This window comes from Camarhynchus parvulus, chromosome 7 (genome assembly GCF_901933205.1).
Source record: "Camarhynchus parvulus chromosome 7, STF_HiC, whole genome shotgun sequence".
Taxonomy (NCBI): Eukaryota; Metazoa; Chordata; class Aves; order Passeriformes; family Thraupidae; genus Camarhynchus; species Camarhynchus parvulus.
The window spans coordinates 15,409,320-15,435,879 of record NC_044577.1 but is presented as its reverse complement, the minus strand read 5'-3'; the positions used below and the strand labels follow the sequence as shown (position 1 = coordinate 15,435,879).

At 37.5% G+C, this 26,560-nt stretch overlaps 1 protein-coding gene across 7 annotated transcripts in view; it reads left to right on the top strand.

The window, feature by feature from the left end:
• The window catches only part of OSBPL6 (oxysterol binding protein like 6), a 98,068-nt gene that overhangs the window by 31,971 nt on the left and 39,537 nt on the right, over window positions 1-26,560 (top strand). For all 7 annotated transcript variants that reach the window (XM_030951998.1, XM_030951999.1, XM_030952002.1 and 4 more), the window contains 3 exons: window positions 9,825-10,062; window positions 21,895-21,990; window positions 24,859-24,981. In XM_030951998.1, coding sequence (XP_030807858.1) covers window positions 9,961-10,062; window positions 21,895-21,990; window positions 24,859-24,981 — 321 coding nt within the window. In that variant the 5' untranslated portion in view covers window positions 9,825-9,960. The remainder of the gene's footprint in view (window positions 1-9,824; window positions 10,063-21,894; window positions 21,991-24,858; window positions 24,982-26,560) is intronic.

Here is a 26,560-nt window from a genome sequence, read left to right as displayed (position 1 = left end):
TTATCTTCACCATTATAAATCTGTGCTTTCTTTCTAACCTGCATGTATTTATCTCCCTTTTTCTCCCCTAAGATTTTGCTGTACCATTGAGAGGAACTCTAACAATAAATTCCTTCCCCCCATGTAGTGGGCTATAGATTGTCATCCAGTGACATTTCAATCTTCTATTTGACAAACTAAATAGATTGACCTCTATAAATCTTTTATTAGTAGTGATGTTTTTCAATCCTGTGGTCATGCTTATGGTCTCTCTTGAACCCATTTGTGAATGTCTTTGAAATGCTGGCAGCAGAACTGGATGCAGTGATTTAGTAGCAGCCACAGAGGCAATACAGCCTCCCTGTTCCTTCTCAATATTTCCCAGATTACCTATAAGCCATTAACTACATTATCCTGTGCAGCTGTGATCTCCTTATTATTTGTCAAGCTAATTACCTCTAGGAATAAAACTGCATTCTGATTTTTGATCCTGGCTGTGACCTTCCACATAGCACCCCAAAAACCTTGGTTGGTGAAGCTCTGACTAATCTGCTGGTTTTGTGTCTCCTCTCTCTGTTCTCTATGACCTGATCAAAATCCATCAATTTAGCCCTTTATTCCTTCCCATAAAAACATTGTGTTTATATTGAGACAGCACTGATTTTTTTTACATCCTTCCTACCAATATTTGATTATAATGTTCAAGATCAGTAAAATAGGAAGCTCTTAATTTGCTGTAAATCGAATTTTTACTTGGTAGTTTTGAAACATATAGCAAAAATGTTTTTGTGGTAGTAGAAATAAAACATGCAGAGAAATAAGAGATAACTTAATAAATGGAGGACAGAAAAATGAAGACAGACAATATGGATTTCAAGGGTCACAAGAAACTTTTAGCCTCCTGTGCTCTGAAAGATTAGTACAATTTTTGTGAAAATATTTTATAAGCTCTTTTATAAGGGAAATTAGTTTCTCTGCTTAGATTGCTGTTCAGTTAAGATTTTATTAAAAACCTGCTGAAGTGTCTTGAGGGTTCTAATCTATTTTTCTTTTGTCCGAGTTGCTGAGTGGTAAAGAAAGAAAGAATTAGTAAAATAAGGAAAGAAAGAGTTTCTGATTTTTATTTTTTAAGAGTTTGTTGAAAATTGTGAGGGTTTTTCCAATGGAAAAAAAAAAGGATGCATGAAAATGTTTCATTCTTTAAAGCACTTCCTGAGTTTTAATTAAAATTTTTTTAAATTGAAAAATTCTCTGAAAAATTCTGGATGGAAATGAAAATTTCCCCATCAATATTTGCAGTTTAAAGAAAAGGATATTATAGCATGTGCTGCATTCTTCTTTGTGATTTTTTTTAAATACGTCCTAGATGTCGGTTAGTCCAGAAAGAATGATAACATCCACCAGTTATTAATGTTTAACTGTCGTAGATTGCACATTTGTGTTTATATGTTTGTGAATCTGTGTAGCACTGAACCCTCTGCTCTCAGCAGTCTGTTCCAGATGCACGTGACAGAGGCTGATAATGCTGACTCTGTGCTATGCAAAACATTTCTGTGCCATACAGATCAATAGTACTCCGTTACTGCAACAGCCTGAGGAACACAGAACAACAAAGATTTCCTCATGAAAATCCTAGGATCACATCAGCTGCTGAGGCACTCCTCAGAGGCTGCAAATGGGTTGAGGGTTTGTTTTGAAATTGTCATCTAAACTGGAGGTTTGGACATACTGGGATTCCACTAATTGCCATGAATGCTTCAGGGCCCCTGGAAGGGCAGGAAACCCTGCTTAATCGTGTAGGCAAGCAGAAAATAGAAAAGACAGATGTTGTGCTGTCCTCTTCTTGTCTGAATCTGATTATCTGTTTTTTGACCTCCTCAGTCTATTTGATGAAGTCTGTCACAATTGTGGCTTTTACAGAGATACATGCCCATGCAAGTAATTTTCTTAATATTGTTATAGTCTTTTTATTATTGAGACATGCTTGGACTAGCCACTCAGGGAAAAAATTATAACTCAGAGTTAAAGAAATTATACCAAGTGTTGGGGCACACAACCTTCTGTTAAGGATAACATGAAATAAGAGCTTCTCAATCTTTGCTGGAACAGCTGTCTCCTGTGGAATATGCTCTGTATGATGTAGGATTGCATACAGGAGTAGACCTTAAAAGCTAAAAACCTACAAGATTTTCTTACCTGCGCACTGTCCCCCTCAAAAAACAAACCAAAACACCCCAAAACCTGAGCACCAAAACAAAGCCTAAGGACTTAAAAAACCCACTGTATTTAATACACTTGGTTGCTCATTTGGGAAACACCATGTTTATTTTAATTTCCTTCATAATTCTTCCAACAAATGCTTGTCATGGGAGGTTGTGAAATGTAGGACTGTAAAAGATGACATCTATGAAAAACTTTCTTTATTCCGTTACTTTCACTGCATAGGTGACTATCAATCAGTCAAGGAGAAGTGGTATCCTAATTAAGAATAGTGGTACTTTAGACTTTGCTCTTACTGACATAAACATTGTGTCTTAGCCAATTAACTATTTAGTCTTGAAAGAATTTGCAGGAAACTGCATGTGTAAAATAGGTAAGTGCAATTCTTGTCTGTCATCATATGAAATAAGACATAAAAACCCCTGGGTTTGTTATCAGTTGAGTTTAGTGGTTGCATTGCTACTGTGTACATCTGGTTATGTATTTAGCTAAATTAGCAAACAGAGCAGTCAATGAGGTGAAGGAGATGAGTGCTCACATCCAATCACCCAGCAAGCCTTGTAAGCAAGCACGAGATAGCAGAGCTGTGCTGAAGCCCAGCAGTGAGGTGACTGTAGGAGAAAGGCTGAGAGTGTGCCTTGATCACCCTGCAGCAGAGGCACTGCTGATCACACCGTGATCTCAGGCAGACCATCAGCCCTGCTGCTGACTGTTTGGTCACCATCATTTGCCTTTTCCATCATTACATTTGGAAATAAGATCATAGAATGAAAACACAACTTAATGCTGCCAGGTTTACCACTAAACCATGTCACCAAGTACTGCAGCTGCATGTCTTTTAAATACCTTCAGGGATGGTGACTGTGCTGCTTCTCTGGACATCCTCCACGTCCTTTTATTAGTGAGGGACCCAGAACTGGACACAGGATTCGAGGTGTGGTGTCTCCAGTGCTGAGTGCAGGGGGACAATCACTGCCCTGGTCCTGCTGGCCGCTCTACTGATCCAGGATGCCACTGGCATTCTTGGCCACCTGGGCACACACTGCCTTATGTTCAGCTGGCTGTTGACCAGCATCCCCAGGTCCTTTTCCACTGGGCTTTCCAGATGCTTATTTCCAAGCCTGTAGTAGCATTGCATGGGGTTAAAGGTCTTTAGACATGATCTTAAAGATATTTTCCAACCTAAATGATTCTGTGATTATGGAAATTGCAAATTGTGCTAAGTGCAGGAGTTTGGTCTGTATCAGAGCTCCTTTCCAGGGTAATGCTGCATGGGACTCATTTCCTAGCTAACAGGCAGGATCTAGAGCCTCTTGAATAAGGGATAAAGAATGATTTATGGCAGTATTTAGGCACTGTATGCATTGCTGTATATAATATCAGACTGAGACTTTGCATATGCCAGTGTTGTTATGAATGCCTGAGAACAGACATGTACATTTGTTATCCAAACCTTCAGTAGGCAGTTCTTAAGAATACCTGAAAAGAGCAATGTCAAAAAAACGTACAGTCCTATGAATTCTAATATCTTCTACCTTAAAAATCATTTAGTACTATCTAGATTTCCCATTTTTCCTGCAGCACCTCATTTATTCCAACTTATAAATATTGGACCTCAAAATAAATCACGAGTGGCTCCTTTAGATCGAGTGTTGTTTTGCTATCTTTTAATCAGTGATTTAAAATTCACTGCTCAGAGGTCTGCAAACAAGACTTAAAATGAATTAATGGAAACCTTTTCTTAAGGAGTTAATACTTTGCTAAAGGAATGTGGCTGATTCTCAAATAGTGTCTGTAAAGGGATTGAGTTTCTTGTTTGTTAAAAAAGAAAAACAACAAACTGCTTATTTCCCAGAAGTGGTCTGTTGAATCATCACACCATTGCTACTGCATTGAGAAGTTTTATTTCCATTATATTTTTGTGTTTGCAGCATTAATGTACTGTAACAAGGACAGGTTATGATTCTCCTGCATAGAAGGTCAGCAGTGAGGAGGGAGAGAGGCAGTTGCATATTGCTCATTGTGTGAGAACAAAGGTTGGCCTTCAGTGAGTGCTCGACTATTGAATGACTGTGTTACACAGCACCACACAAAGTCTCATCCTTCCCAAGTGAAAAGCAGCCCCTGATCAGTTTGAGTGTTTTCCTTGAATGAATGCCAGTGACAGTTGCATACTTATGTCTCATTTATGTCTAAAGATTCATCTCTGCACTCTAAATTGTCTTCTCAAATTACTCCACTACCACAAGAGATATTAAACACTGAAGTATTCTGGGCACTCTTGCAGAAAAGACTCAATCAGAGTGAGGAGCAACATAACATTAATCACAGAAGTCTGTTATGTGAGTCCAGACTTCATTTTGAGTTACAGATTGAAAACTTTAATTTATCTTTTATATGACATGCATTTATTTAGCACTCTAGATTGATACAATTTACATATCTGTACTTTTTCATCATTTCTGCTAATAGCTTTTTCACCAACCACTCTGCAGCTGATGCAGTTGCCCAGGCTTGGTGGAACATTTTTGGATTATGGGACAGGACAGAGATTTCCTATTTGGTGTCAGTCAACTTGCCATACAGTGATGACTTGTGAAGCATGATAGCCAAATATTCCTGCCTTTAATTTGCTTATACTCAATTCCACATCCTGCTTTTCTGCTCTGTGCCACCCACTTATTTTGTGCAATTTATACAGCTTGTGTTTCCAAGTCTTTGCCCAGTTTGCTCCCTGGTACACTGTCTCATGTCATTCAAAAAAAATTTTTTTCTCCCCAGTAAAAAAAAATTCTCCATTTCATTACTCCCCCTCTCCCTTTTGTTTTTTAAATTTTAGCAAGTAGCAAAAAATGTCATAATTTGAAATTTTATTTTAAAATTGAGTCTATCTGTGCAACCTCAGATACAATGTATTTTGTTCATTGAAGAAAATAACTAGTAATGAATTTTTATACAGAGATTCAGTGTCTCCTTCAGTATTTTGACACTACTGAGCAGTTCAATATACAAAATTCCAGGAAATACTTTTAAAAGATGTAAATCAAGCACTGTAACCCAAGACAAAAGGCGATGAGAAATTGCTAAGCAGGTCTCAGTGCTCCCTTATCTTTCAAGCTATTTAGTATTATTAATATAAAAATAATCACACTCCACAGCTTGGTAGGGGATTGGTCATTTATTTTAATGCATTTGAAATAGTTTTGTTTCATATGATAGCAGGAGTTCTGGCTGAGCAAAATATCTCTAGTGTAAAAATTAGTGGTTTCCAATGAAAAATAAAGTGTAATTTTCCTTTGTTTATTTAGACAGAAAAAGACAGTAACCCTTTGAGGACAAAAAAGAAGAATGAAGGTTTTTTTAGATCTGTTTACTGCTTGATTTAAGATACCAGAAGGTGGGGGGAAGCCTCAAACCACACCACTAATGAACTGAAAATAAATGGGATAAAAATAACTGTATAGGAAAAAAAATTCAAATCTTAGTTGAAGTAGAGAAAGGATTAAGAATGGGGAATCTGTAGCTTTTTGCCCCCCGAGCCCAGACAAGTTGTAACAATTGAGATCCAGCACAAAAACATTCAGAAAACCATACCTTGACTTCAATTCTAGCTTAAAAAATAAATACATTAGGGATAAAGTGCAAGAAAGTGGTGGAATAGCTCTTGTAGTTATAGAAAAAGATAATCAGTTCCAGATATTTAAGAAAGTATAAATGATCTCTTAACTGTACTGTAAAGAACCTTTAGTATATTAAATATTTTCTTTTTTGTCATTCCTGCATGGTAATTTTGCATTCCTTTATAAATAGAATTAGGTATAGGTGTTTGTCTCATCTGGAGTATGTTAAAATCATGGCACAGGGTATTTTCCTTATGCATCAGAGTTAAAAAGTCTCACTGCACGTTTTGCTCATGAGACTTGCTCTCTTCATGACTTTGGGCATATGACTTTTCTATATACATCACCTACATAACAAGTAAGTAAAGAACTTTAAAAAACAATGTACTGCAGAACCAGTAGATAGTTATCATGTTTTAAATTCAAAATAGTTGAGATGCTATCAAAAGGAAGTTGAGGACAAAACTCTCAGCTGGGCCACTGAAACTTCTGAATGGCCAGAATCTCTCTGCAGTGTCTGCTTTTTGCATTCCAGGCCGTCTGTCTCTTTGTGTGTGCTGGAAGCAGTGAATGATCCCTGCCTTGGGAACTCATGGCAAAGCAGCTTTCGAGCAGGCCAATGCCCTGTCACACTTCCTGGGCTGAATCCGCCCATGGTCCTGAACTGACAGGTGGTTCTGAGCAGCTCATGGGTGATTTAATTGGTGTGTGCAAAATGCAGCCTACAAGTTGGTATTACTTGGATATGCAGCAATTAATAACCAACAGCCACTGCTCTTACCCTTGCCTATGTCATTATTCTTTTTCTGACTGATTCCCAATGAAATTGATTAAAGCATTTCCATGTAGAGGATATAGTTGCTGTGAAGTAAAGGGATAATAAAATTTGCCTTATACTTGTCAGGAAGCAGTATCAGAACAAATGCATGATTACCAGGAGGAGGTCATCCCCACTCACCCAAAAGCCATCATCATAGTTTTTGAAGGTGTTTATAGATTTTCTGTTACTCTCTAGAAACATACTACCATGTTCAGGGCTTCTGTTCCCATTGAAATCAACAGCAAAATTGCCAGTGACTGATCGAAAAAGCCTGTTAAAAATGTTTCAAAAGCATCGTTTTCATTTTGGCAAATTCAATTTGTTGGCCAAAAATTAGATTTCTAATTGTTTGCTTCAATCATAGTTACAGAGAGACTGGCATCTCTTTATGTCGTTTCCACTAGCTTTATTCCTTCTAACATGCTCTAAAAAAGATCTATTGCTCAAATTTTAAGCAAAAATTGGAAGATAGACCCTTAGCAATATAGGAAGAATCCAAATTCAGTGTTCAAGAACAATAAGAAAGAGCTCTGTTCTTAGTTTTGCTAATTTGCATAATATTTTTTTTGCTGCGCTTACAAGTCATGTTTTCTCAAATATTCCAGTTGTCTTTTTTTTTATTTTTAACCCTGAACTGCACTGTTCCTTAATCAGAAATTTCTGTGTATAAGTAATAGTGGTTTAGTATTGAAGCTATTTTTGCTGTGAAATAGGGCAAGAAGAAATGTTTCCTTCTTTTATTTTCTTGTGAAGGGGGGTGGTTTAGTATTTTTGGTGGGGTTTTTTATTTTGTTGTGGTCACAAGTCATGTGGTTTGAACAAGTTGCTCATTAGGTTCAGCTCTTAGTGCTTGGAGAGCACAATAGAACCATTGTGGAGCTTGGCTCAGGTGTAAGCCACTACTTTTATTTAATACCTTTAAAAAGAAAAAGTCCATACTCCCAAACTTGGCAGCTATTTACAGAGCAGTTTTTCTTGTGTACTGCTTGCTAGCATTGTGGTTGCTTCTTACAACAGCATTTACTGCTTCAAGAGCCTTCAGAACACACTTGAAGTGCCAGACCACTGTCCTTCTGTGCTATTACTAAATATAAATTTTTCCACTTGAGTCAACTGAGTGAAGATCAGATGTTTTAAAAAGGGTTTGATTTTTATTTGCCCAAAGGCTGCTCTGCTAAAAAAAAATTCAGTGACCTCATAGCTGAAAGTGACTGCAGATTTCCTATTAAATAACTCAAGTGTTCTGCACAGCTCTGTGAAGTAGGATTACATTTTTGTTCTAATTTTTGTAATTTCATTTTTGATTTAAATGAAAATTGCATAGACCTTGAGACATCCCTGTTGGTACACCTCTTTGACTAAAATTTCCCCAATGCATTTGTAGGATATGAAAATGCTGTTAAACTAGACCAGCAGTCCCTTGGTATGCTAGGATAAAAGGAAAAGCCTTTCTTTGGATTCATCTTCATTAGGTTTTCTCTCTGAAGTTCTGAAACAAATGTACTGTGCAGCTTGTTTCTTTCTTCCTGCAACCTCTAGTCTTGTAGCTGGCTTTGGCAGCTCCAGCATAACCAATCTTCTTAGGCTTCTTGTAGCAGGAACTTGTCATCCTGGAAAGAACACAGAATTCACCAAGATGTTCAGGGAATGTGGGCAGCCTTTGCTGTTGGAACAGCCATGTCCTCCCACTCATGTCACTGGGATGCTGTGTGGCCTCTGTGGGTAATATTTGGGTTTGTAATTCTATGGGAATCTCCTCGATGGAGATTGAAACTCATTAATAAGATATGGATGATATTCATACTTGCAAAACTACTGTTAACTAATAAACTGAAGTCATTCCCCTCTCCCTTAGTACAGCAAACAGAAAAGGTTTTGAGTAACCACAGATCTGGCTCCAGCAGGAACATTTTTCTTAGGGTGCAGTATTCAGAAGCTGGTGGCAGTATGTAAATCGTTATTTAGCTGCCTCTGTGTGAGTGTTTGGGCTCAGGATGATGTTCTTCTGTGGTTATATCTTGTGTCTGGAGAAGCTAGAGCTTTGTCTTCACTATGGCATCATTTCTTGAGTGTGCAGTGATGTCTGGGTGTTAATGTATGTTTGTCCTGATCTGATTTAACATGGTGCAGGGCAGCACCCTTCTCCACACTCATCTGCAGCTAGCTGTGCTGTGCTGACCCTTGGTGTGCTGTCAGCACAGTGAATGTGGAAGGGCACTATTTCAAAATTAGGAGGGCAGTGGAGAAGATATGTCATCTGCCTGAAGCTAACATCTCATTCAGGGAACAATTTTATCCAAGGTTAATGGAAGATCAGACTCTGTATCAGTCAGCTGAAGCAAAATCACAGTGATCTGTTAAATGTGGAGAAGGGTAGCTCCATTCCTGAGCTGTCATGGTGTACCTGCAGCATTTTGATAGGGTTTGACAGGTAGTGTTTGACAATTTATTGACACAAATATCCTCTATGCTGCTCTAAATATCTGTTTTTCTGTTTGTGGGTGAAAATGAAAGGTTTGGGTGGAGAGAAGTGAGAGAAATTTCCTGCTATTTGTAAAGCAGTGGTGTACCAGCAGTGGCTGAGTAAACATGCAAGGGAAGACGCCCTGCACTGGGGTGGGTGAGCCCTGGCCAGCAGCCAGAGGACCCCAGCCACACACTCCCCCTGCCTCAGTGAAGCCTTTGATCCTGCAGGTGAGGGCACACCTTTGAGAGAGGCACCTGCTTTTTAAAATACTTGCAGAGTTCTTGATCTAACTGCAGGATTTTTATTAGGTACAGATTATAATATGGGTGTTCAGTGGTATCTGTGCTATAGGGCAGGGAAGTCCTGAGGAGTTACTTGATAATGTCATGATATTATGCAGGATAATACTCCCTTATCAAGGGTTTGTAAACTTTGCCTGAGAATTGCTCTAAATTACTTAAGCCTTTCCTTTGGGTTTTTTAAATAATACCACTTCAACCACTTCTGGTTGTTATTTTTAAATAATACCACTTCTGCATTCTCTTCTGTGAGAATGCAGAACAATGCATTTGTATTTGTGCTGGGTGGTTGTTGGGAAGGGTAGTAAAAGACTGGGAGATGTGTTGGATTAAATAGTTAACAGATTTCTTTGCTGCAGAGCTACTTTGGAGCGAGGGGATGTTCATCCACTCTTTCTCTCCCATTTTTCTTTATTAAGGTGGAGTTCAGCTGAGACTGACTTCCTCTTTGGCTGTCCATAAACTGTGAAACAGAAGGATGCAGAAGACTATCCCCTGCATTTTTGTCCATGAGTGATAAGAGCACAAGATCATTAATACAAGTCTGCTGCAAAGATGAGTTCAGAGGAGAAGAGTATATCTCCAGCTCACAAAACATCCACTCCATCACATAGAAGTGCCTCCTCCTCATCATCGTCTCAGAGAGACAGGAGGCAGGTAAGGAAATACTCCAGTTGTTGGTACCATCTGGTGGGATGATAGATTTATGCCTGTAAAGTGGCTGTTCTTGTTAGCTCTAGATTTGCTTGCTTATAACATTGGATGATAGCACTACAGCCAAAAATTGTTGATTTTTTGAATTTACTTTTTCCATTTCCTAAAGCGGCTTGAAAAAGACTTAGAAGCAGCATGGGCACTATGTACAGCACTGAAACAGGAACTATATATTCTCACGGACAAGTAGGAAACATATTCTGGAGTCTTTTGGGAAGTGATTTCTTTGGCAGCATGAGTCTACAGTTGCTTAAAATAATTTTGTGTCGTGTGTGAATGTCTTTTTTTGTAAATCCAACAACAGAGATACATTATTGTTTTAGAAAATGGTAATTCAATTTAAATACCATATTGTTCATCCTTTGTGTAAGCACCCAATGTTTTAAATATTGTTTCACTACAAATTAACATTAATGGTACTGCCTCATAGAGTACTAATCAAGTTATGTTAGACTTCCATTTTTAAGAGACTCTTGTTTGTGTGGATGCAATTCTCCAGGATCTCTTTGAGATGAAGACTGTATTAATTCCCCTTGTGACAATTTGAGCTTTCCTGTGGGGTTTTTTGGAGGGCTGGGTGTACAGTGTGGCCACCATATCGGTGGGAGCACTACAGAAAGTATCAGAGCTACCTACTAGACTTCAGAGAAGTTCTTACACATATATTTTACAAATGCAAAGGTTGATACAGAAAAATTGGTTTAGAAAAGAAGCATATTTTAAAACTGTGATCCATGAAAGAGGCAAATAATTTTTAAAAATTCAAATAAAAATCATTGACTTAGGAATATTTTCCCAGCTACTTGTATGGCATCTCTGATACTATTTTCTCATCTGCTGCTAAGTTTTTTCCTTTACCTCTTAAGAAAATTTTGTTCTTCCCTTACCTCTTAAGAAAATTTTGAAATCCAAGAGTTTTTAGTGAAAACTGTAAAATTTACAGGTTTGAATGTAAATAGTCTCATCACAAGGTACTTTTTAAATGTTAAATCAGGAGAAGAATTCTGATATATGCTCAATGACAGGCAAGAAATGTGTGTAGAATTTTTTAATAATTTCCATTGCTTAAGTAGGTCCAAAAAGTATTTTCTCCCAGGTGATACATATTTTCCCTTTTGCAGTGTACAGGACTTTGGATAGCTGTAGTTAGTTAATTAAGTCTTGGTTAGGATATAACCTTTTGATTTTTCATTAGTTCCATCTGGAGCAAGAATTCTGATATAATTTGTTTAAAGCATCTGTGTATTTTATCTCCCACATTTAAGCCCAAAGAAGGTAAATGCAAGAGTAGCAGGAGCTGCTGGTCTCAGATAAGAACATATTCTCTGAGTTTTCTTTGTAATTAGTTTCACACAACCATGCAACAAAGAATAAAAAAAAAGCCTAACCAAAAATCTCTTGTGAATACATTTTACCATAAATCTGATGGCTACCACATCTGTTACCATAGCAACAGTACAGAGCAAGGTATACCTGTCATCATAATGAAATGGATGCTTAACTTTAGGTCCATATTTGATCACAGAAACGGGAAGCATGATTTTAAAATAATGCTATAAAGGTTGATGGTGTGATGCATCCAGAGGATCCCATAAAGTGTGATGATGCTTAATGAGTACTTAGGCATGTAAATGTGGACTGGAAGGGCTACTCTGAGGCGTTTGTTTTTTGCCTCAGTTCTCTCAGTGTTAAAGCACGAGAATGAATGGGTGAGCAATTTCCTCTGCAGAAGAAACAGAGCTGCAGCGTGCAACGCAGCATGGACTGCAGTGGTGCTGTACCCAGGGAAAGGAGCATGCATGCTTCCTCTGCATGTAGACACAGTAAAACATCCATTTCATCCCACTGTAACAACTGTATCTTTAATTTCTTTCCTTGCTTATAGTATTATTTATATATATATTGGTTTTCATTGGCTTTTGCCCAAACACAATGGGGTTAGGAGTTTTTCATTCAGGAGGTGTTGGATTTTACTTTGAAAAGGCTTTAAAACTCTGTCTTGCTGCCTCCTTGGACTCTTCAGAGCAGCTAGTGGGAATGCACCCTTCCTAAATTGGTAATATAAGTGAATATGGAAAGTGATGACTGGATGAAGTGCCAATGTATCTTTTATTGTCATATGTGAGGATAACACTGGATATTTCTGGATGGTTAATGATTGAAACCTTCTCATCATATAATTCTTGTCAAAGTCAGACCAGCAATTAAGGAACAGTTTCCCAGTAAATTATGGTACAGGAGGCTGAATGAATATGAACATGACTATGATAAATCATTTTAGGGAGAGTGGAAAGTGTCGTGCTGTATATAATGCTGGCATTTTAGCGTATTTGTTTTATTTGTACAATATACATCACCTAAGAGAATTAGCAGTCAGCAAAAACTTTGACATTGCCAATTTGCAGGCTCCATGACTAATAAATAAGCCAACAATAACTGAAAAAAACTTATTTCAGATTTTTCTTATTAATTTTCATTAAAGTGTGTTTAGTTTGGATGATTAGACAGTAGAAGACCCAGAAAGGACCCGTTTTGTTTAACCCCTTAGTTGGACAGGGTGGCAAGGCAGTTGTGATACCCTTGATAAGGAGTACTTCAGAAGGGAGAAGCAACAGTATTTCCTACTGTGGAACTGTTGCAGAGCATGAAACCTGTCACTTCCACTGTGAGTAAGAGTCTTTGTACAAAAGGTAGCATAAAAAGTTAAATTCTGATAGCCTTTTTTGTGGGCCATACTGGCAAGGCAGATTCTTGTGTTTCATCCCTGAGGAAACTCTGAAAACTCTGGCTATATATTGCTGCACAGCAAAATGGAGGAAAACTAACAACTCTTAGAAGTACAGATGACTATGATAAAATCATATGTTGTATGTTCAGTTTTATGGGCACAAGTTCTTTATGACTATTCCATATTTTATTTATTGACTAAGTATGCAGCTCATAAGGCAGACTGTAATGCATTATATATTCTCTGCAACGTATGGATTGTAATATTGTGCTGAGAAGAAAGAAGTAAATACATCATAGGGTTAATAATGTGCAGTATGGCAAATTGGAGCCTGACCTCAGGCTAAACTGAGGGAGTGATACAGAAGGAGAACAATAATATTGAAACTGTGAACAAAGGGGAGATTTTGACTTTTCTGACCATCACCTAAAGGCTAGCTAATACATAATGTAAATATGGATATAGCAATGTTTTCTATTTTAAGTGTGAGTTCTCTTCTAACATCTTAATTTTCCTTTTGGCCTTTTATGGGGGAGATCAGCATTCTCTCACTCTTTTTGTGTTTTTCTTTACCAGTTTGGTTTTTCAACAAATCCTTGGTTCTTTTCCTACACAGCAATCTCAAAAGAAGAAAAGCTTTTAGTCCTATTGCATTTAGCCTTCTGTTGCCACCTCTCTACCTGGAGAGCTTTCATATTTCAAGCAACTGTTGTCTTTTAGCCATATGTAAAGAGTGAAAGGTGGTGGCTTTGAAGGAAGAGGAAAAAAGATTTTCCAGAGCAGAGATCTGCTTTTGAGGTTTTAATATGGCTTGTTGTTTGTTTTGGGTTGAGGGTTTTTTTCCCTTCTGTACAAGCAGTATTGACTAATAGAAGGGGTGTACACAAGGGATTCACAAAGGACTGAGTTTGGGCTGAAAATGTTTATCTGGCCATGAAATTTAAAAGCAGAGCATGATTCCAAGGCTCTGGTCTTGCCTAAAGGTCTGCACTGGAAAATGCCTACTTAGCTTTTTGCAGCCACTGTGTTTTAATTGTCAAAGTGGTCTCCTGAAAGTGGTATTTCCTAAGGTGGGTATCAGCATTTTGGAGATGCTTAGACAGTGCTGCTCATACAAGATTGCAATGTGACATAACCCAATGAACTCCGTGTGGAAGAGACGTCTGAGCACATTTATGTACCTTTTTATTCTGAAAGTGGGTAGCAGCCTACATGCTTGCTCATGGCTGTCAGCATGATGTGACATCTGGGAAAAATATTCTTGTTGGTTACCTGTAATTTCCACTTGTTCCTGTCTCTCTGTGACTTCAAAAAAAGAAAGGCAAGGATGGACAGTCTGGTAGACATAGTACAGACCTGAGAATGTGCAGCCATACTCCTAGCTGTGCTCTGTAGCAAAGCATAGACTTTGAGAAGCCTTTTTATTTTGCAGTAGTTTGTGAGGATTATTTTAATAATAATTATTAATTTTTCTGAGAGTTTCAAACTAAAGAGGCTAATAAATGCCAAGTACTGTTGTTACAGTGATGTAATTCTCTTTTGCTCGCTTTCCTAATTAACTCTCTTTGCATAAAACTATTGAAGCAGGATTAGAGCAGGAAGTGTTGAGTACTTTAAAGTCACTGACTCACTGGAGCAAGCAAATGTTCTGAGGGAGCCAAAGAATGAAATGGCAAAATTGTTAACAAAAACATGCAATTATTCTTTAAACTGATTAGTTGTTGCTGCTCTACAACATTTTTTTTCCTGTGCCCCTGGTAGAGTGGGAAATTTTTCCTTAGGTTTGGAAGGTAGTGGGTCTTACTTCAGTGCCTGAAAAATGTCTGAAGCAGTGTAACTTTTCAAGCTAGAATATTCATGTGAATGTTATGTTAGGTTCAATACCATAGCGCCATTTAAAAATGAAATCATAAATTTCAGACCAGTAAGATTTTTATCATTTCAGTGATAGGATTGGTGAGTGAACTAGGCACTACACACAATCAGAAACTGGCAGAACTTACAAAGTGAAGCCCTCTGGAGTACAGGTTTGTCTGGGGATGGGATAGGAACCCCTGCCAGTGAGACTGGGAGGGAATAGGTACAGGTTGATCCCCGGTGTGAGGCAGACACCAGGTACTGATGCTGGTGGGTGCATTGAAAGTATGAGACTCTGCAGTGCTGGGAATCTTTGTGGGAAGGCTGCTGGCATGCAGTGGCAGAGTACATGCCCAGGATCCCAGTACAGCTGGGTGCATCAGGCTTGCTCTGCGTGCGTGTGAAGCTAGCCTGCAGGCACACAGCAGATGTCCTTCATGTTGTGCCTGTCTTTCTGCCTAGAGTTTACCTGAGAGCTAGAGAGCAAACAGAAGTACATCTGTCCATGTGCTCCTGCCCTTGGTGATACTATAATGGTGTAGAGACAAGATCCAGAGCACAGACCTGGAGATTATTAGATGGAAATGCTGCCTCTTCATAGGAAAGACTTGGCCTTAAAGCTTGGAAGAAACAAAACGGTCTGGAGCAGTCAAGGAGAGGCAGTGATAGCATTCATACCAGGCTGTCCCAGGGGGCTCAGTGTACACATTCTCTGAGCTTCATAAACATTGCTACCTCAGTTTTCCTACCTCTAGGAGTGCTTTACAGGTTGCAGGGAGAATGCTGAAGTTCAGATGTGGGCTATGAAGAAAGATATATTTTTTAAAAATATGTCAGTTTGATTAGGAATGGTGCCTGTAGCTATCTTCTATTACAAAACCAGGGAAGTTGCTCTCATAAAAGCTTAATTATCCATGCAAATTATGATGGATAATTTAAGGTGGTGTTTCCAGAACATGGTCACTTTTGCATTCCTCTTGTCTCGTTGTTTTCCCTCATGCATGCATGTCCTACATAAGCATGTTTCACTTTCCTTCAGAATACAAAAATTCAAAGTGCAACACACACACACACACCACGAATCTGGAAGGAAAAAGTGCAACTCTTCTGAAGTGTCATTTGGGATTTCTGGGAAACAAATGGGGGAGAAGAAAGAGAAGCATGATTGTATTTTCATTTCTTCAGTGGAGAGGAAAAGCACAAGGGTGAAGAAGGGAGGGTGATGGCAGGTATGATATGGAGGCTTCTGTTTTCCAGACAGTCATGTGTGATTGGGATTATCCACATGCAAAATATGCAAATGTATTAGACAGATAGCTGTGTGCCTTAGTAATGCTATTTGCTATTTTGACATTCTTTTGACGTTCTCTGTTCCTGTTTTTAATAAATACTTTACCTTGAAATTGAAAATGAAGTGATTACATAGAAACTTTTTCCCCCGAGTAGAATAATACTTCATGTAAAAAAAAAACAGGATTAAAAGTTTTTCAGCCTCTCTTTTTCCTATCTCCTATATTTTTATACTGTGTAAATTGAAGTTTAAAGGCTATTGAAAAGGATAAGTAGGTAGCTTACAAAAAGAAGTGAGAGAGAGTCACAGCAAGAAAGGTCTTTCTTCGTCTGAACCTATGCACTTTTTAAAGTCAGGTCCAGCTTCTTCATTTATCATTTGTGTTAACATTGTCTCCCTTTCATGTCTATAATGTTTTCATTCGTAAAAAAACCTAACACATCAAAAATTTTTTTTTTTTGTATATGTAATTTTATTTTGCTCCCTTTTTCTTTTAAACCCTCTCAGCATCATTAAAATGAACTGGTAGCCTAAGGCTATTTAACAAAATAATCAAGCCTTTTAATTGTGATCATTCAATAATCATAATAAAAGCTTTGTATCATCAGCTAAAATTTGAATTCTGTCAGATGCTGTAAATTTATCTGTTTATGCTATCTTAAGATAAATGCAAAGGGAGAAGATTGTCATTAACACTCAGGCAGTTGTTCCAAGCCATAGTTCTGGCAAAAGAAAGGTTGCTGGTACAATGATAGATAGCTCTTTTCTGCTTTATCCAGTTGTGCTAATGATTCCCTCCAAGAAGGTCTTCATGAGAGCAAGAGCTTATTTGTCTTCAGAATTTGTCAAAAAGTACCTTGAAAAGCAAAGGCTTCCTTGCTGCTAGAGCCTAAAAGCATTGACATGAAGTACAATCCAAAGCTGGAAAGGGCTGACAGAGAGCTCCTGAGCTAACAAATCCTTGACATTTCTGTTACACAAGAAGGGTTTACTTTGCATATCCCAGGAAAGAAGTAGGCATACATACCTGGATATTATTCATATGCCACAGAACTGCATCTTATATAGACTTGTCTTTCAGTAAAACAGTTACAAGAGAAAATATTGCTCTTAAGTACATTTCTGTACAAGATGAACATGTCTTACAAGAAACAAAATGCTAACTGTGTGTGCTATTCACAAAGTATTGCTAAGTTCCTTTGTCAGTTAGTTGATGCTGAGGTTGCTGAAAACAGCTATGGACCAATGCCAATAGAAGACACTGAGGATAAAAATAGGACCATGACTGCTTTATAAAAACTAAAAAACTGTTCTAGAAGATAGAAAGGAGATATACATTGATGAGATATGGTTGTTTTGCTTTGCACTCACTCTTCTCTCACAATCATATTGAAGAATCTGTCTTTCTTCCAACATTAGCAGGAGGAAAGGCAGAGCTGGCTAAGAAGCATCCTAAGAGAAAAGCAAGTTTCAAGGTTATTCCCTGTACAAATAATATTGCAGATTAACCTGGCACATATCACAGCTTGTTTAGAAGGTGTTAAAATTGGCATGTATGCAGTCAAATCTGTGTCTACCTCACTACTTCTGCTGTGTTTCAGATAACCAGAAAATAGTGTGGTTTTAATTGAGAGAAAGTGATTAAACATTGCTCTTCTTACTAAATGGAATTGAAGTAAGAGTACAGTTTTGTTAGGTTGCAGAAAGAATTCCAGTAGCAAATAATAAAAGATGCACTAGTTAGTACTTTGGATTGAAAAAACAAGACAAAAATCCCAGACAGAAAAGCTCTATTTCGAATTGCTGTTGTAGGACAGTGTATGTACAGGCCCCACAGTTATGGGTGTGGGAGACTGCTAGAATGCTGTGAGCAAGCAAAATGATCCATCAGATCTTTTTCATTAATTAACTAATTAATTAATTAACCAGCTGTTGTGCACATTTCTGAACTACAGAGTGTGTGTCCAGTGTAAGTGATGAACTCCTCACCAGTTCGTCTTTTTCTTGGAAATTAATAAATTACAAATTATAGAGACGTCTTTGCATTAAATATAATTCATTACATTAAGTAAATAAGCAGTGAAGGAGAAGGGAGAGGCATGAGTGTCAGACTTGTCATTCACTGGATTTTCTGTCTCTACTTACTCAAAATTGATTTTCTTTCCTTGCCCTTCCTGTGAAAACAGTGGAATGTCTTTTGTTTTAATGGGAAGTCAGATTCAGTAAAGTTAAATTAGGGTCTTCACCCTCTGGTCTGAGGAGACCAGCCCTACTGGTGGAATAGGGAGGAGAAGCAGAGGAAAGAAAAGGGAAGACCTGAGAGTTGAAATAAGAACAGTTTAATAATTGAAATAAAATATAATAATGATTGTAAGGGAAAGAAAGAACAAGAAAGAGAGAAAGAAATAAACCCCAAGAAAGGCATGTGATGCCCAGTACGATGGCTCACCACCTGCAGACCCAGGCCCAGCCCATTCCCCAGCAGTGATTGCCCTCTCACGTCCAGCTCCCCCGGTTTACACTCTGTCCTTGGTGTTCTGTGTTCTGGAATATCCCTTGGACCAGTCCAGGTCGCCTGTCCTGGCCATGCCTCTGCCAGCTCCTCATGCACCTCCTCACTGGCAGAGTATGGGACACGGGAAAGTCTTTGATTTAGGATAAGAGCTACTCAGCAACAGCCAAAACATCACTGTGCCTTCAACGTTGTTCTCATACTGAATCCAATACGCAGCACTATGCCAGCTACTTGGAAGAAAATGAGCTCTGTCCCAGCCAAAACCAGGATAATGAGCTGTGTGAGTCATTAAAGTCCAAAGTGAGAAAAGCAGTTGGCAATATACATGGAAGGATATTGTAAAATATGTTTTCCATTCTTGTCTTCCAGAGAAGATGAGAATGTGATGCAACATCATAGTGCTATTTTGTTTTCTCCATCAATTTCTTTCCTCCTCATTTGGGGAAAAAAGAAAAAAAAAATGCAGGTTGGGACAAGCATTTCTGTTCCCAATAAGCTGGCTTGCTAGGGATATTTTGAGGCAAATGTGTGCCACCTATGTAATGTTTGTGTGGATTATCATAAAGATGAAGGATTGTAGTTAGGATGAAGATTTTGCAATGGAATTACATAGTAATTGGAGTTAAAGTTGTAATTATGTTGAATTGGTTTTCAAAAGCACACAGAATATGCTGGTGCTGGTGTTTTCCTCCAAGAGAAACCAGCTCTAGTGTGGTGATTCTGAAATATGAGGGGAATCTGGAATGCAGCAATGCTGATCTTGATTTTGTTGATTTTGCCTGTCTGTATTTTTAGGAGAGGAATAAGAGTACCATGTTGATTGATGTGCCTAGTTTAATGGATTATTATTCATTTTTTGGTTTGATTATAAATAAACCCCAGAAACAGTGTTGACATGCCTCTTTATTCCTTCTTATCAGCTTTTTTTTTTACTGCTTCTTTCCCAACTCTTTTTCATGTTAAAATGCAAAAAAACCCTTGACAATAATGTCAGGATTTAAATAATTTTTATTTATTTGATTCTACATAACTAAACTCTTGCACTGTAAAATTAGCTGCTTTTCAAAATGTCAAGCAACTGTGTAATTTCTTGCTGTAATTTTGCAGAAAAATAATGTGTTAATGGAAAACATTTTGCACCAAGTGTGGTCTCTTGGTATTATGCTAGAGACATGTCACAAATCTAAAGAAATTCTCTTGTATCAGTGTAATTGTGGTCATGAGTAAAGAGAAAAAGCAAACATCTATAGACAACAAGCCAACACTCCTGAAAGAAAGGAATGTAAAAAAGGCAATTTTACTTAAAAGGTGTTCATTTTCTAATTTTCAAACAAATAATTGAATAAGTCAGCATTCATTAAAGTGCTGCTGGCTAATAATGTATTTCTCAACTGAAGTGGAACTGTAATGACTGAAGGCTAATTAAAAAAAAAAACCAAAAGGCACAAAACCTTCCTGACTTAAAATTATGTAATTTAAAATGTCACTGGAAATCTGGCAAGCTAAGGGCTGTTGGGCTACTCCTCTCTAAATATTGTACAAAATGAAATTGCAGTTATGTAACAACAAACTGCACCAGCTGAGAGAACATGAGACCCTCAGAACATCTGTGTTGGGCATTGCTCCATCTCAGGATGGATGGATTCCTGCCTGCCAGACAAAGCTGGCAAGAATGTTGGGAATCATCCTGATTATGCTAATCAAGAGACATTTTAATCTTCTTTGGAGGAACAGATTTAGGTTCTTCTGTATATTGTTAAAATGTCATACTGTGTACATAAGTAGGATTTCCTTTATTTGGTGAGAAAGTTTATCATTATTATAAGGAACTTTGTGGTTCTCAGCTCAAATTAGTTTCTTAAATTATTTGATATGTAACATAGACACTTGTGCTACATATATACACTTTTTTTGTTGTCTGACTAGTAAAATACACTGGAGTAAATAAGTAGGTTGAACTTCCTTTGATAAAGCAGAAGTTTTTAAAACATAAATGACAAAGCTTTTTGCTGGTTGGCCCTGGAGTAACTTAATACTGCTGTTTTTTCACATTCTTCACTGTAAAATTTAATTTTAAAAAGTAAAAATAAATGCTGATTATTGTTGCATAGTGGTAGGGATGCTTATTAATCTCCACTCAAAACAGAGACACTCCCCATGTTTTCATATTCTCATTCACAGTTGCAACTTGAAAGAGAACAGTGAAGGTCTGTGTGTTGCTCTGTCAAAGATTGGGTCTGTGTTATATATATGCATTTAAATGAATAGCTGTGTTTAATTTAGTTTGGTTATGGTCCTTTATGTACTTAATAATTTATATAAACAATAATATTTACACTGCCATTTGTATGTACCTTTATATTTCCTAATTCTTTCTGCTGCTGCTGGTACCTGGGTAATCTCTTCTGCAGTCAATGTAAAGAAGCTTAATTGTGAACAAAACTTAATTGGCATTTTCAGCTGAGAAAAACATATGCTTCTCAGAGGGTAATTGCAAATTTGTCATATTGCTGTATGTCCTGGAAATGAAATCGTTTTGTTTTATGCCAAAGAGATACTAATGACATGTTGTGGTAGAATTCTTACCAAATAGTAGGATGAGATGTAGCAAAATTTCACATGAGAATGAAATGCAGATCCATGCCTGTGGGTTGTGGTAATTTTCTCTTTTGCCACAAATGCTTTTTCTTTTATAAAGTAGGGGTTTTTCGAAAACGGCAATACATGCTTTCATTTTCTGGAAAGTGGAAAGACATGTTTAGATGTGTTTTAAGAATAGCAATCTTTTCAGGACTAGTTGTGACATTGTGTATTTCATTTTTATTACAATGCTTTGAAGAGGTAAAATTTTATAGGATTGTCATATGTAAAAACAGCTGCAGTGGTTTAAGATCACAGTGTTCCATGAACGTTCAGCAGCAAGGCCATCAGCTGAGACACAGTAACTGATCTTGTTAATACCTGTAATCTATTCAACAGCATTTGTGTAGTGTGTTACTTTTTCTCAGCTGAGAAGCCAATAACAAAATGCTAAGGTGTGATAATGAATATTTTAGAGGCAGTAATATCTTATGTGAAGTGAATGTAGGGCAGTGCTGACTGCAGAGTATGTGCACTCAGTGTCTTGTATATTAACAGAAAACATGATAGGTCTGGTTAGAAGCACTTTGAATCTCTGTAGAGGTAAGAACTGCATGACTCATCTTTCCTGTTTTTTTTAGTTCACCATCATTTCTAGGTTAAGCAGAGTAATTAATTAAAAACCCAGTAATAAAGAAAGAGAAGTATATTGCCTCTGCAGGCAAACCAGTAGTGCATATAAGTCATGGACGGGTGGTATTTTGTGTTTTGAGCCATGATGTTGTCTTTAATTATTTTTTTTAGAGTGTTCATATTTTGGAGCGAAAGGCTTCTTCAGGAAGCACAGACCCTTCTTTAAGCAAGCAGTTCCTTGAAAGTGATCATCTCTCTCTATCCAAGGTAAGCAAAAGCCTGAGATAGAGTCTCGGCAGTGAGTTCCCCTCTAGAGTTACAAAGTAGTTTGACTAACACTTCAGGTGTTTTGTGTTCAGTGTTTTGTATGATTCTACCATTTGAATATATTGTGAGTCTACCCTGGAGCTTATTGGTCTATAACTGAGGTGTAAGAAGAGCCAGTAATCTTCAGTAGATGTTATATTAACAAAATTAAGGATCGGTTTGATGGTTTGTTTGTTTTTTTCACATGGATGGCCCCGGGAACAAATTTTACTTTCTCAGAAAATGGGGCTAGAAGGGACTTTGGTGATCCTTGTGGGACCCCTCCAAGTCAGGATATGATATGATTCTGTGACTTTGAGAAGTTTTCCAGTTCAGTCCTCTTATTAAGGTAGAGCAAGTCATATCCAAATCTAAAATTGCTGCCAATAAATATTAGTTTAAAAAATATGTCCTAATAACATCCCTTGTGTGTAGTTTGAAATTTAAAAGCTCTTGCTGAGATTTTCTTCCCTGAGGCAGAGTAAAGGATGCAACTGCAGGGTGACATCACCCTCCTAAAAAGTGAAGCCTTGTGTGTGTTGTTTTGAAGCCAACTTCTTTCTGGATAAATTGCTCAGTTTTGGAATAAGTGATTCCAGAGAAGTCTAATTCCATGTAAAGAAAGCTTCATTTTAAGATACTTCAGATGCAAAAGTAAGATTGTTTCTGGAAAGGTGAGGCTGCTGTGATGGAATGTTTGGTAGGAAATAAAAATCTGAAACTAAATATCTGTAAGTTTTGAAACAGACCTGGTAAAACAATTTCAAAAGGATGTATTCTGTTCATCCAGGGAGAATGAAATGTTTTATTCATTGTTATTTGGAAAATAAATATTTTGCAGTCAAAATTTGAGAAAGCAGTTGGTAGTGGTTTCCTTGATCCCCAGACAAGGGGCATGTGCAGAGGCAGCCACTGAAAGCTGTGATTGTGTTCTCCCAGTCGTGCTGCTTTGCACAGGGGTGTTCTAATGGAATATCTGTGGAATCACTGAAGTCCTAAAATACTGCTGCTGTGCTTGAGAACTGGCCTTGGAGGAGGACTCTTCAAGTGTATCACTTTCACTCTGTTTTTTCCCCATTTTTGTCTCTCCTTCATAATGGCCTTTGTATTGGGCATATCTCAACACACTAAAACTGGGATGAGGCACAGGTAGGATTGTTAGGAGGGTTTTAAGAACAGCTTGTAGCACTGATGCAGCAGGAAACAAGTATCCTCACTGCACTGAATAATTGCTCATTTTATCCCTCTGTATCTGGTCTTTTGTTTAAATGAATAGCTGTATGAGAATGTGTGATTTCTAGTTGAGAATTAATCAATACTGATGTTATCTAGTAGATAAAAGACTTATGCCTGCAGCTGATCATCTAAAGGAGAAATCAATATGGTGAAGAATCAGTTGGCAGAGATGCAGAGACTCTCTGCTGGTGTATAACTTAGAGTTTGATATGTCCCCTCAAGTGCCAAGTACTTCCATGTAGGGAAAAAATAATACATATGTGCTTCCTCTAGAGAATGGAAATAGAACATTGAAGCAAAACATGGGGAAGTAAAACAAAGCTGCATTTTGAGTAGGGGATTTACAGACAATGAGATAATTAGTTCATGGTTATTCAGGGGAAACTAAGCTGAATGAAGGTTTCTATTAAAATTTATGGCAGTATTTATTATTTGGGATAGAGCTTTTCACCCTTCTCAAAATACCAAGACTTTATTCAAAATTATAGTTTTGAAGCTTGCTGTTACTTTTGCAACTATATTTTCATTACAGTAATGTTGATGTTATCAGGGCTGTGTAATTTATTTGGAGGTGTTGTGAAAGACTGACAGCACTTGGCTCTGAACAGTTTTGCTGGAAATGTGGAGGCAATTTTTTTCCCTTTAAATGTTTGATGCTATATGACCTCCTTCTCTCTTGTTAACTTTTCATAACATTGCTAGGAGTTATGACAGATCAACTGAGAAAATGCAAGTTTACAGCTTTGTAAGGTATAATTAGTAAAACATAGTCTGAGAAATCTGGCAGTAAGAGATTTTTTAACTGGTGTAGAATTTTTTTAATTACAGTAGTAGCAAGAGGATAGAAATACATTCTAAGAGAAAATATGTCTCAATCTTTTCTCTTTAAAAATATTGTTCTTTACCTGATCACTGTGTTACATTGTAAATCTGGCTTGAGCTGCACCAGTCACCATGCAAAACAAGTGGTATGTACCAGAAATATGCTTTAATTGGCTCCATGAAAGGCATTACAACTGGTTGTATCTCAAATGATACTGTTCCTCTGTTTTTCTCTAGAGAGAAAATTAGTTAGCTTTCCTATAAATTTCTCATAATACAGTGAAAATGAATGCAGGGAAAAAAACCTTTTTGCAGATTTCTGAAGGCTCAATTAGCAAGTGAAACTGTCATAAAATGCCTTTGAAGATTATCACTAGCTACACTTAAAATCAACAATAAAGAAACATCTTCTGCTAGTTTTTCTGATTTGGAGGAAAAACTGGGGCATCCAGAACCAATGTAGCTTGTACTTTAAAGATCCGAAAATCTAAATTTATTTATAATTAAGAAATATCACAAAGGGCACTCTTACTATGCATCTTACCTGGTAAGGGTTAAACATCTGAAAATGTTTGTATTTAATAGTTTTAAAAGTGATACATCTAGACATAATATAGTGACCATGTAGTTTGGTACCTAAATAGGTTGATTTAAAAACCTGGCTCCTCCTCTTTGTCTTGCATTGAAGAATTTGTGTCACTCTTAAGTGCAATTTTTTGCCATGTATATGCAAAATTAATTAATCAATGTGTCTTCATGCTTTTTCATCAGGAACCTGACAGCTGGGAAATAATAGAGGGTCTGAAAATAGGCCAGACCAATGTCCAGAAGCCAGACAAACATGAAGGTTTCATGCTGAAGAAGAGAAAATGGCCATTAAAAGGTTGGCACAAGGTAAATGTCTCATAAACCAGTCAGAACATTATTACCTTATTTTATTAGCTGGGATTTTTTTGTCTAAACAAAATTAGGATGTCAAATAAATACCCCTGATTTTGGTGTATGACTTTTTCTTCCACCTCTGTATGGAATTAGTTTGCAGACACAGTTCACAGCTCTCAAATCACAGCCCCTGCTGCCTAAGGTTGTATTTAAAATCCAGAAGGAAGTTGTGAATAAAATTGATCTGACCCTCCAAAAAATCAATTAATGAGGTATATAAGAATTTATGGAATAAACCACTGCTCCCACACTTTTAAAATACATTATATTAATGTGTTACTATTTGGCAAAGTGTCTATTTTGGTAAGGAACTAATTTATAGGAGAGCAAAAGAAGTCCAACTTTCAGAGTTCTGTAAAGGCAATCACTGCTGATGATCTAGATGAATTTAGAGCAGTTACCTGTGTAGATAATTTTTTATGTGATTAAGAACTTCACATTTTAGCATCCCCTTCTACTCTGCCTTACATTTAACCTTGGGAACTATGCTGAGCTTAAGTTTTGAAACTTTGGTTTTGTTGATAAGTTTATTTGTTTTGCAACGCCGGCCTGGGTATCTTGGAGTTTCTGTAATAATGCTTTTTGCTGAGAGTCAGTGAGGAACTTCAGAGACAATGATTGCAGCATGTGCTGTGTTAGGGTTCTGCTAGCAAAGCCATATACGACATCTATTGAACACTGCATGTCATATTCTGACAGTCCTGAATGTGCTTTGGTGGCATACCAGGTATAATGTGCACAGCTTGGTGAACTTATCATCCTCTGAAGTACAGTGTGCATTTGAATGAAATTATGATGAAAGGTAATTTTCTTTTGTGTATGCAGCTTAGAGAGACAGAGCAATATGACATGAATATCATGTTCTTGTGAAGGTTGTTAGTGACCATACCTATGAAAAAAAACCCCAAAATGTTCCTGGTTTTTTGGCATCTTATTCAAGAAGTTATATCTCCAAATGTGCTGGTTTCAGCTGGGGTAGGGAAAAGCACTGTTTTCCTGCCCTGTGTGAGATATTGCTACCATCTGTTGTGTGACTGGCAGAATTTCTAGAACCATCTTTGAGGGGGATTTTCTGCTGTCCGACTACTGACCCTGCTCGTAGTGTTAAATTAGCAGGTTTACCTGAGGAAACCATTGCCCTTCCTTCCCATGTCATGACCGCTTTGAGAATCAAGCAGAGTATTTTGCTGTGTTCTGGGATTTTAACATAGATTAATGCTTTAGGTTACACTCTAAAAATATGAGTTATTTGCTATTACTTTGCATGTTTTTAAAGTTAGTGATGATAAACATGAGTTAGCAAATGTCATTTCAAGTCCAGTTTTCTGCTAGGCTTTATGCTGTGTGCCAAAGGCTGCATTAACTTGACTGCAAAGCAGCTGGAGTGATCTGGTACAGACAAGCTAGGGCAGCTTTAATTGAGGGAGAACTACAGCTTGAATAGGGGATTCTGGTCAGAGCAATAAAGGTGCAGCAATAGTACAGGCATCATCAGGTTAGGCCAGTCCTGGTACTCATGTCAGTGAAGGTG